At 40.9% G+C, this 11,657-nt stretch overlaps 1 protein-coding gene across 1 annotated transcript in view; it reads left to right on the top strand.

Annotated features, from left to right (window-relative positions):
- The window catches only part of kif1ab (kinesin family member 1Ab), a 34,887-nt gene that overhangs the window by 17,444 nt on the left and 5,786 nt on the right, over positions 1-11,657 (top strand). Inside the window, 21 exon segments of the mRNA XM_030074278.1 lie at positions 467-604; positions 719-837; positions 937-1,022; positions 1,386-1,521; positions 2,030-2,213; positions 3,399-3,489; positions 3,647-3,765; positions 3,889-3,944; positions 4,683-4,791; positions 5,020-5,086; positions 5,312-5,396; positions 5,929-6,034; positions 6,378-6,401; positions 6,548-6,662; positions 6,779-6,912; positions 7,073-7,134; positions 7,313-7,458; positions 7,892-8,080; positions 8,215-8,286; positions 9,235-9,344; positions 10,179-10,298. Coding sequence (XP_029930138.1) covers positions 467-604; positions 719-837; positions 937-1,022; positions 1,386-1,521; positions 2,030-2,213; positions 3,399-3,489; positions 3,647-3,765; positions 3,889-3,944; positions 4,683-4,791; positions 5,020-5,086; positions 5,312-5,396; positions 5,929-6,034; positions 6,378-6,401; positions 6,548-6,662; positions 6,779-6,912; positions 7,073-7,134; positions 7,313-7,458; positions 7,892-8,080; positions 8,215-8,286; positions 9,235-9,344; positions 10,179-10,298 — 2,268 coding nt within the window.

Below are 11,657 nucleotides of genomic sequence, written 5' to 3'. Positions count from 1 at the left end.
TAAAGGGGTGGTTCCCAACTCGGGTCCGAGGACCCCCAGGGGTCTTTTAGGGGATTCCACGGGGTCCTTAGAAAAATGGGGACTATTTCAACTCCACTATTAATTCCTTGACTAGAAGTTAGCCCAATGTAACAAGATAGATAGGTAATCTTTATGTGATCTGATGTGTAATTTAGCATTTGTCTTCACAAGTTGGTTCAAACACATCATAGTAAATCACAATAAATTCATGAATTATAAAAAAAAACACGACATGCAGAGTACAGACAACAATAATGGATACGGTTGCAGTGTGACTGGTGTTTATGAGTTCAACAGAGTTATTGCATTTGGTATGTAGAGGAATGACTATTCAGTTCCTAGGTCTCACATAGGTCCCTGCATAAAATTGGTACTGAGGTATTCGGCCAAAGGTATTGTGATATTTTGTCCATATTGCCGTAAGTCCATTTGTTGCTCCCTGCAGGCAGAGGCTGGACCTGATGAGGGAGATGTATGACCGCGCTGCAGAGGTCCCCAGCAGTGCTGTGGAGGACTGTGACCACGCCCTGACCGGAGGAGACCCCTTCTACGACCGCTTCCCATGGTTCCGTCTGGTTGGCAGGTCAGTCACCGTCACTCACCCCACATCAACACACACCATGTCTTGCTCACATTTTCACGTTCCCTCCTTCCGTTTCTAAGTACACAGTTAAGGCGTGTGCCTGTCTCTCCTCAGGGCGTTTGTGTACCTGAGTAACCTCCTGTACCCAGTGCCCTTGGTACATCGTGTGGCTATCGTCAGTGAGAAGGGAGAGGTAAAGGGCTTCCTCAGGGTGGCTGTGCAGGCCATCTCAGGTACAAACCAATCTTGAATTTTAGTAACAATTTTAGGAACAATTCTGTTTTTCCAAGAATATCTTAAATCCTCTTCTCTTCTCTCTGGTCCTTCTTTAGCTGATGAGGAAGCCCCTGACTACGGCTCTGGAGTGAGGCAGTCAGGCACTGCCAAGATCTCCTTTGAAGACCAACAGTTTGAAAAGGTGCTTAATGTCTAACCCAGCTAAAACATTCAATAATGCTTTTGTGTGATATACGTGGATACATTAACCTTAATAGAATACGCTGACATTTTGGGCAAAATACCCTTTTATCAGCTTTCCCAGAATGAGACAAGATGTTCGATACCATTTTCACCTCGGTGCATCCAGTGTTTCAGTTCCTATGGGTAGTATTTCATGTTAGCTTAGCATAAAGACTTGAAGTCTATGGGAGTCATTAGCCTAGCTCCGATCAATGAATTGTATTCATTGATATGTAATTGTGACTGACTTTTTCTGAATTGTAATGTCAATGCCAGTTGTAAATGGGACCTAAGTAGATGTGTTGTTGCTACCTTGTTGTAGTTCCAGACTGAGTCATGTTCCGGCGGTCTGTCCCACTCCAACACGTCCCAGGAGGAGCTGCGAATCGTAGAGGGCGAAGGCCAGAACTCTGAGATAGGGATCTCTGCTGATGAGGTCAACAACAACACCTGTGCAGGTGAGGGGCCTGCAAATTACCAGATGAACAGCCTGTGGCTTACAAAGGCTGCTTCTTAAAGATTCAGCGGAATGATACTGCTGTTTATGCTACATTTTACAACTGCATCATTTTGCATCTCTTGAAATTTTCAGATTTGACATTATTTTTATATTATTTACTCAGTACTCATGCAAAAGATGGTATCCTGCCATCAATGTGTCAATGAATTTAAATAAAGGTTGAATAAATTCAGGTAGAAAACTAAAAACTTGCTATGGAAGTGTATTTTTTCCGATATTGGATGTTTAATTAATTTGTTTAACTTTTTTAATGCTTTGCTGCCTCTTCCTTATTTACATACTTACCACATCATAGTTGTTGTTAGCCACCACTGGCAAACCTGAAACATCTGATGTTCATGGTACATTTGATGCTAACATTTAAATTCTTAATTAAAGCTACAGAGAAAATCATCAGATATTTTAAACGCCACATGCCAAACATCTGTTTCCATGTTGCCACACAGCCACCCCTGAGGCCCCCCACAGCCCCGTGAAGGGCTTAGGCCTCGGCCTGGACCTCCCGCTGGACCTGTCCCCAGAGAAAGCCCTGTCCCACCTGAAGATTGGCAGCACCTTCACCTTCAGAGTCACCGTCTTACAGGCGTCCAGCATCTCAGCAGAGTACGCCGACATCTTCTGCCAGTTCAAGTGAGTCGACAGCGCAGTTTCAACATGGCTTTAATTTGAAGTCTTGTGAGTGATATCTACAACATGTACAAAATGCATTCCTATCTTACCGACTTTGGTTTCACTTGGGACCGTCAGCTACCACATCACCTAATTTTATCAAAATGTCCTGGTTTTACATATCAACCCTCTCTCTCATCCATGTAAGTGGACTTATCTTCCCATCAGCAGCTGCATGTTACATACACACATTCAAACTGAATTATTGTAGCACTGTAGGCAGCTGAAATGTCGGAATGAAATGTGTTACATTAGGCAATGTTGCTGGAAAAGACAGAGACTTTTTTTTTTTTTTAATTTTAATACAGGGTGTCTGCAGCTTCCTAGAAAGTCTTAAAATGTCTTAAATTCAGTTTTATAAAAATTAGGCCTTAAAAGTCATTAAATAGTGTTACATTTGTCTTTATGAGGTCTTAATTTCCACATAAACATTTTTATCAAATTTAATTCACCCAGCTTTTAATTTCTTTTTGTCAAAATGAATCAGGCTCTGCTGCATGAAAGTCAACTTTTCTGATTTTACCAAACTCTAAACCTACTGCTGAGCCTAATAATTTTTATTCTGACATGCTACATTTAACTTGTTGGGAAAAAGTAGCTTAATCTAACTCATTTTCTAGCTAATCTCATATTACAGTTACTGCACATCCACACAAGAAACCAGATTACTTACTTTAGCATCTGTACAGAGAAATCTACTATAAATCCTTGGACTTAGCTGTCCCGAGTTCTGTGTTAAAAATGAATTAATAACTAAATAAAAAATGTAAAAATCCTTGTTACCTTTATTCCAGCGGCAGCTTGCTATGTGAACTAAAGGTCTGTTAGTGTCATGTTCCCACATAAAACGAACCTCAGTACAAAGCTGAATATGTAGTACTTACCTTTACACCTGTCTGTGATGCTCATTTGAATAAGGCAAAGACCATTTTTCCAAAATCCAAAATTTTGCTAAAATTTGTCTTGAAAAGGACTTGAAAAGCATTAAATTAAACTAAAGTTACATGAAAATTAAAATGACTCTGTATTAATTTTTTTTAAACTGAAGATAGAGATTTATTATCTTCAGCAAGTATTTGTGCTGCAGCAGCCTGATGTTTGTGGCTTGCAGAAAGTCAGTGCTTGTAATGGCTTCACTCTTTTCAGCTTCATTCACCGTCATGACGAAGCTTTCTCCACGGAGCCGCTCAAGAACACAGGCAGGGGACCGCCGCTCGGCTTCTACCACGTACAGAACGTAAGCACTAAAAGCACTAGAAGCAATAAATCTTACTTTTATGTCTATACTGTTATAGTTTGTCTTTTAATTGGTTGCATAATTTTTGTGTTTGTGTTGTGCATTTGAGATTTTAATCCTCCAAGCGACATTGATCCTGCTTTCTGTCCTCTGATAGATCACAGTGGAGGTGACCAAGTCATTTGTGGAGTACATCAAGACCCAGCCAATAGTCTTTGAGGTGTTTGGTCACTATCAGAAACAGCCCTTCCCACCGCTCTGCAAAGACCTGATCAGGTCAGGGAGGAATTTGACATTTTCTCTCTCTCACTACTCCAGTTGACTGATTGCGGTTTAATTGCTTGGAGGCGAGAAAATGCCTTTTCACATGAAGTTTCACACTTGATTTCTCTCTCTTAGTCCTCTGAGGCCTACCAGGAGGCAGTTCCCAAGAGTGATGCCCTTATCCAAACCAGGTCAGCTGTGACTTTTAACTTGTTTGCAAGTCTGAAGTTTTGCCCTCCTCCCCACCCACCCATTCCTTATCCATAATATTTAATATAGTCTGCTGTATATGTCACATCTGCATGCATTACGAAGTGTTCACTTTAAATGAAATAGTTCTCAAATCTAATAGGATTTAGGCTACAATGTGATTCATGATGTGCTTTAAGTACACGCACTTCAGATGGTGTATTTCGTTATTGTAGTCTTAGGGAAAAATCATGTAGCACCATGATTGTCAAATTTGCATCATCTTCATTTGGATAATGCAAACCTGCTGAGTGGAGGCAAACAGAGTTTACAGCTGAAATGCTACAGTCCTACCAAAATTAAATCATTTAAGTTATTTTAGGCTGGAGTGTCAATAAAAACCAAGACCACTGGCGATTTCTTTTGTTGAACTCCTCTGAAACTACATGCATTTTTTCCCATCTAAATGTTTTATTTCTTTAAAGTAGGCTGATTAAAAATAACTGTATTTTTAATTGTACCTGACACCAGTTTGACAATTGGTTATGTTCTGTTTTTTTGTTTGTTTGTTGTTTGTTTTGTTTTGTTTTTTTGTTTTTTTTTTTATTCATTTTTTAAAAATCTTTTTTTTTCACTTATTTTCCGTTTTTTTCATCATGTGAAAACAAGCATGTCAGCATAAGAAAAAAACCAAACAAACAAAAAAAAAACTGTTCTGTTTTCTAACCTGTGTTCTCCAGTGCCGGCCACCAAGCTCAGCACCCTGACACGCTCCACTGCAGGACCGTGTCACTCCAAATATGATCTGATGGTCTTCTTTGAGATCTGTGAGCTGGAGGCCAGTGGAGAGTGAGTAGTGTGTTTATGGTAGATATGTGCTCCTGGTTTGATAGCATAAAGCATGAGATAAATCACATGCATAAGGAATACTATTATTCCACTACTGGAGTGAATGCAACAAGCGCAAAACTCAAATGCCTTTTCACATTTTTTAGTTTGAATGTGAAAGATCGATATTAGATCGATATTAATGTAAAGTATTACCACTGAACATATTCATTATTTTCCTGTCTTTAGCTACATCCCAGCTGTTGTTGACCACAGAGGTGGCATGCCCTGCCATGGCACGTTCCTCTTGCATCAGGTAATGCTCTGTCTGACTGTGTCCCACAAAAATACTGACTCCTGTTTCCCAGCGATGTATTCATCGGCTAGAGGATCTAACATCATAAGCTAGAGCATAGCTATAAACTTGGACTGGATACTTCCAAACTATTTCTTTTGGTTGAACTCCTTGGAAAAGCCTAGCAGCCCTAACGTTCGGGGTCACTATCTGTATGTGTTTTTTTTTTTTTTTTCTTTTCTGCAGGGCATTCAGCGGAGGATCGCAGTTACCATTGCACATGAAACCGGAAATGATATTGAGTGGAAGGAAGTGAAGGAGCTGGTGATTGGTGAGTGCGGAGGGACTTGAGGAGGATTTATTCTACCCTTACCAGAACGTAGATTTGATTCTTAGCTTGGGGGAGAGGTTCAATAAACATCCAGGAGGGGGCTTGTCAGTTTAAGGTGTTTATCAGAGGTATTACGGAATTGAAATACAGAAATTGAAAATACAGGGGCACCCCTGTAGTTAATCTGGTAGAGTGCGTACCACCTATCAAGTCCTTATCAGGGTTCAAATCTGACTCCAAGCTCTTTGCTGCATGTGATCCCCTCTCCCTCCCCTGCCTTTCCTGTCTGGCTACTGTCACTATCGAATAAAGCAAAATTATATATAAAAAAAAAAAAAAGAAAAGAAATTAAAAATGCAAATGATCAATTATAATGTGTTTTCCTCTTGCTCTCACACCAACAACTAAATTATCAACATGTGCAAAGATTCTATATTATACATATATTTTTACATATTACATGTATAAAATTTGTCTTGTTTTATCTTGGTTTGCTACGACAATAATTTTATCATGGCTTGTTTGACCTTAGGTCGCATCCGAAACACTCCGGAGGCGGATGAGACCATCATAGACCCCAACATCCTCTCCCTCAACATCCTGTCTTCTGGATATTTCTGGCCCAAACATGATGACAAGTATGCATTATGGTTCCGGATTGTTTTACCATCAAACATGTCGGTATTGATTTCTCTCTCTGTGTGTCTCTGTAGTCTGTATTTGGTGACAAAGTTTGTTTATAAAACTGTATTAAACTAGACAGGTCAGTTATTTTCTTTTAATTTCTATTTGGACATTGGTGAAACAAACTGACAAGCTGACAATTGACTGTATCATTATCTTGTCTCTGTTTTTTATGTATTTATTTTTTGGTAATTTGCATCAGTTTATTTGCTGTATGAATTTTAAACTTAAAGTTACAGTTATAATTTAAAGCTTCTAACTTTTTGCCTCTTTCTTTTTATCTTTTGCTAATGGCAGTGTCTCCTTGGGAGTTGACCATAGGTATAATACTGATCATTTTCATCTTTTCAACTACCTTTTTTGTCAACAAAACATCCTTTGATTGATAGGTCTTTCATAAGGATAACTCTCTGATCTTTCAGAAACATACAAATCAACATCATTTTTTTTCTCTTTAACCCCAACAGGACTTTCTACCGCTTTGAGGCAGCGTGGGATAGCTCCATGCACAACTCTCTGCTTCTTAACCGAGTCACTCCTTACGGGGAGAAGATCTACATCACTCTCTCTGCTTACTTGGAGGTACTGGCAAATACTTGATAATACCAACAACACTGATTTTTATTTTGATATGTTCTTTGCAGACTTCAGCAAATCAGACTGTTGTGATTTGTTATCTGTCCGCGTCTGTTATCTAGATGGAGAACTGCACTCAGCCGACAGTGATCACAAAAGACTTCTGCATGGTGTTTTACTCCCGTGATGCGAAGCTGCCAGCCTCCCGCTCCATCAGAAACCTCTTCAGCACCGGCTGCCTCAGGCCCTCTGAGAGGTACTCCTCGTCAGGTTTTATGGATTAATGATGCTGGAATCTAAAGAAATCTATATATTGCAAACTTTTGTACTTTCTTTTGTCTGGTACGTCTTTATCACCTCCTTATCATTTGCTCTCCTAGTAACCTGGATACTGTTTTTGTCCATCTTCTCCACAGTAACCGTGTCACAGGAGTCTATGAAGTCAGCCTCTGCCATGTGGCGGACAATGGCAGTCCAGGTGAGACACACAAAAGAAACAAACAAAAAAAATAATCAGCTTAAAAATAGAGAAAGACAACAAGCAAATGACATGTTAAGTTCTCATACTCAATGCAAAAAATGTTCATTTCCTCTTCCGCTACCTCCCTGTTTTTTGTATTTTCATTGACTCTTTGGTGGTTTATCGTCTTTGCCAGGCATGCAGCGTCGTCGCAGGCGTGTGCTGGACACCTCTGTGGCGTACGTCCGTGGAGAGGAGAACCTGGCCGGGTGGAGGCCCCGCAGTGACAGCCTCATCCTCGACCACCAGTGGGAGCTGGAGAAACTCAGCCTGTTGCAGGAGGTGAGCCTCTGGATTAAGGGATTAGACGGGACCAGTGGTGGAAGAAGATGAATCAAAAAAAGTTAGGGCTGTACCCGAGTCATGTTTTCCTCAGTTTAGTCAGATTTGGCTGTTCAAAAAAACAATTTATCAGTATATAGCTGATATTGTCCTTTTTTGCAAATCAGATATTAGTGTGGTCATGTCTTCCCTTTCCCATGTGAAAAGGCTTTCTTTTATAGATTCAGTTTTTGTAGATTTACTTAATTTCTAGCAATCACAGAATGCATTGATTCAAGTTTCAGTGTTGAATAACCACAATAATGCTACTAATAATAATGATCAAAACAATTATTATTGCTGGCTAGTGTTTTTGGAAGTACATTTTGCAGATTTGGGGCATCTGATGGACTCCCTCCGTCTCTTCCTGCATCGCTCTCACTGATGTTTTCAGGTGGAGAAGACCAGGCACTACCTGCTGCTGAGGGAGAAGCTGGAGGCCACTCTGCAGGCGGGACAGGAGGCGCTCTACAAGAGCAGCGACATCAGCGACTTTGCCAAGAGTCCCATCCTCAGCCACAGCCCTGGAGGCAGCCCTGCCCCCGAGAGCCCCAACCAGAGGCAGAGGGAGCTGGCTGCCAAGGTAAGCTTTGCCTTCTTTTTTATTTACTTTTTCATTTGTTTGATCAGGTACAGGTTTTATCATACAGCCCTATGCTACATGTGAAGTAGCAGGATCTAATTAAAAGTCATTGTCCCCTGTCTTGCTGCTCCCAGTGTCTGCGCCTGCTGATGCACACCTTCAACAGGGAGTACAGCCAGGTGAGCAGCAGTGCCAGTGAGAGCAAGGTGAGCCCCAGCCTAGGCCTTGTAACCCGGCCCATTAATCCTTTTCAATTTAGCGCCCTACCTTCACAATATGAACAAGCCCCACGCCCCTCCAACCAGCTCCTTCATCCTCCGCCATTCATTTACCCATTTCCACTAATTTCCTCAGTACTGTTTATTGTCTCTTTTTTTAATATTCCTTTTCTTCCTCATATGATCTATTTTCATATTTGCCAATTCTAACAGTGAATGATACAAACCATCCAAAATTTTGCCCATCTTTTGTTTATGTTTTTTGCAACTACTTATGAGAACTGGGTTAAACAGTATTTACCAAAAAAAAAAAAAAAAAAAAGTTTGTTTTAAGCTGCTCTGAGGACCAGACCAGCAAGTTTTGCCAACAATAATATATTTCTGCCAGCTGAAAGAGGTTATTCAACAACTTAAATAATCTTAGACTCCAATCAGTTTTAAACAAACTCTGATTTCTTTCCAGATAGTATTTGACCCAGGTCTGCTATGAACTTTTGTATTCAGAAAATGCATGCATCTCTCCATTGTGCCTTAAAATAATCTTGTTTCATCTGCATGTCTTTCTTTTTCCCTAATCTTGACCGAACCTCATGGACACCTTCCCCATGCTCCTTCCTTTTTTAGAGACTGCGAGGCTTCTACTTGCCTAATGTTAATCCTGCATGTCCTTTAACATGTTAACCAGCAAGGGGCTCTTAGACATGATGAGGACTGGTATCATATGTTCATAATGGTGTAGAGATGGCCTACAGTACATTTCCAGCTTATTACAAATTTTCTGACATGAGTGTTCTCTCAATGCATGTATGTGTTTGTACGTGCTTAATTGTTCGCGGGTATGTTTTGTCTGTTTGTATTTGTCCCTGTTTGTTTTGTCTTGTGTGTGTTTTGTATGATTTTCCTTGTGTGTGGGGTGTGTGTGTGTGTGTGTTTTAGCTGTCTGAGATGTCTGCATCGCTGATGAGGGAATCGTCCTCCTCTGCCCTGAGCACGCTCACTCCATCCTCCACCTGCCCCTCTCTGGTAGAGGGACACTTTGACATCAGGTGAGCACCTAGTCTGGACAGGTGTGTGTTATCGGACAGTGTCACGATTTTTAGCACCAAAAATAATTTTCCTCGAAGCTGGTCTGCTCTTGTTTGAGCAGCATCTGCTTAACAGAAGGAAGTGAAAGTTGAAATTGAATGTGAAAGGCAAAATGAAATGAAAAGTTGCTTTTTCGGCTTTTTCAGTCTGAAGCAGTAGGTGTGAGCAAAGCTTTCAACCCAAGAAAACACCACATATTTGAACAGTTGTGCCTCTCCCATCAAATAAAGCTTCCTTTCTCTCCCTACTTTCGCTCCTGCTTTCTCATCTTTATTCCAAACAAACAGCTATACTTGCCACCATAAAGGTAAAGCGCATCACCTCCTGAGGATTTTTCTCAGAAAACAGGGACTCATTTGTGTCTGTAAAAGATTTAATGGCTGTAGGCTGACTTAAACTGTGTCATCCAGTACTAGAAAGTAGCCAAACAGACATTTATTTGTATGAAAAAGTTCTGGATAATCACTTGAACTTTGTACTTCACACCTTATCTGCACATTTGTACACCATCTTCTTCTCATATTCAGAAAAAGCTACGCATCATTCTTCTACTTAAAATGGCATTGTACAACATCTCTTCTCAACTAATAAATTATCAAACCCGTAAAAAGAGAACTGGAGCGTGTTTTGCTTTGTCATCCATTGATAGCTCAATCAACTGCAGATATTTTGAATACTGAAATAAAAATTAAGATAAAGTACTTTAAACCGTTTACAGCAAATCAATAAGTAGCCGCAATTTCAATGCTTAATCGTTTTCAGTACATGAAGAGCTGCTTGTTTGTGTTTTGCAGACACACTGAGCCGAGTTCAGGAGCGTCCACCCCGGATCTGGACCCCTACAGCCCAGTGGAGAGAAAGAAAACCTTCAGAGGATGCACCTTTGTTCCTGACATACAGGAGATTCGCGTCAGGTCAGAGATGCAACACCTCAAATCCCCACTGAAGCCGTCATCTACTTTACATGAAGCAGTGCACACTATAATATTCAGACAAAAAAAAAACAAAAAAAAAAACAGACGCCTATGATTTAAGGCCAGTTGCTCTAAACTGTTTCAGAATCAAGTGGGTCAAATTATCTCACTGTGGGACAGAGACTAGTTAAAACAAATCACCATTATAGAGAGAAGCCTGAGCCCTGCAGTTGATAAGATGCTCGGCACACGCTTTGTGTCATGCAGGCGAGACTCTTGCTCCTCCTGGGTGCTCATTAGTGAGACAGTCTTCCCACCTCAGTCATGACCACAGAGCACAGAGTCCCTCCCCGTGGTCATTTGCAAATGGAAACACATCTCTCCCAGCTATTCCCAGCCCTTATCTCCTCCAGTCCTGGCACATGCACTTAAAGCTGCAATAAGGGATGATTTAAGTGAGGACTCCACTAATAAAAAAAAAAAAAAAAAAAAAAAAAAAAAAATGCATGTAGACTCAATTATTAAATTATATGCTCATTCCACACATTTGTCAGTCTTCAGTGAAATAGTCCCCATTCATTTTTTATTACTGTTGCTTTAACTTCCCTTGTGCATGTTTTCTTTTTTCTTAAATATATCTATCTACTTGACTTCTTTTTTGCTTGGCTGTACTATTTCTATTTGGGTACTAATTGTACTGTAAGTCATTCTGGATAATAATAGCTCCGACACTGTATTTGTAAATTAAGATGGGGAAGGGAGTCTGGGATTACAAAGAGATTGAGGTGAACATATGAAATGCATGATTATTAAATTAAGCATTATATACGGTATTTTCTCTCACAACTGTAAATTGTAGCATTTTGATTTGGTCTTACACTCATCATTTAAATGAATACACCAAGGTTGTGGGCAAAATAGCCTTTTTCCAACTTACCCAGACTGAGACAAGATGTTTGATGCCATTTTCCCTCTGTGCGTCCAGTGGCTTGATTCCTATGGGTAGCATTTCTTGTTAGGTTCGCATAAAGACTTAGGGCTCTAGTTTCCCGGCGCAGCGCGGGGTGGCGCAGTGAGGCGAACCCCGCGCAGAGCTAGTTTCGACCGGCGAAACGGCAGAAGCGGACAGTTTCCAAGTTTCGCAGGCGGAGGTTCGCCGAGATGGGAGTGGCGGCACAGCGGGGGGAGGTGCCGACAGATTCGGCTTGGCGCAGTGACAGTTTCGTGCCAAAAGGCTTCGCCGAGGTGCGCCAAAAGCTCGCCATCTGAAACCACGTCTACTTTCAGCGCAAGGCGGAGCGGAGCCGGCGCAGTGGAAGTTTGGCTGCCTGGCGCACATCACCAAAACCTCACAATCAG

Source organism: Myripristis murdjan, chromosome 17, assembly GCF_902150065.1.
Source record: "Myripristis murdjan chromosome 17, fMyrMur1.1, whole genome shotgun sequence".
Taxonomy (NCBI): domain Eukaryota; kingdom Metazoa; phylum Chordata; class Actinopteri; order Holocentriformes; family Holocentridae; genus Myripristis; species Myripristis murdjan.
The sequence above is the reverse complement of the archived record's forward strand: the minus strand, read 5'-3'. Positions and strand labels throughout refer to the sequence as shown.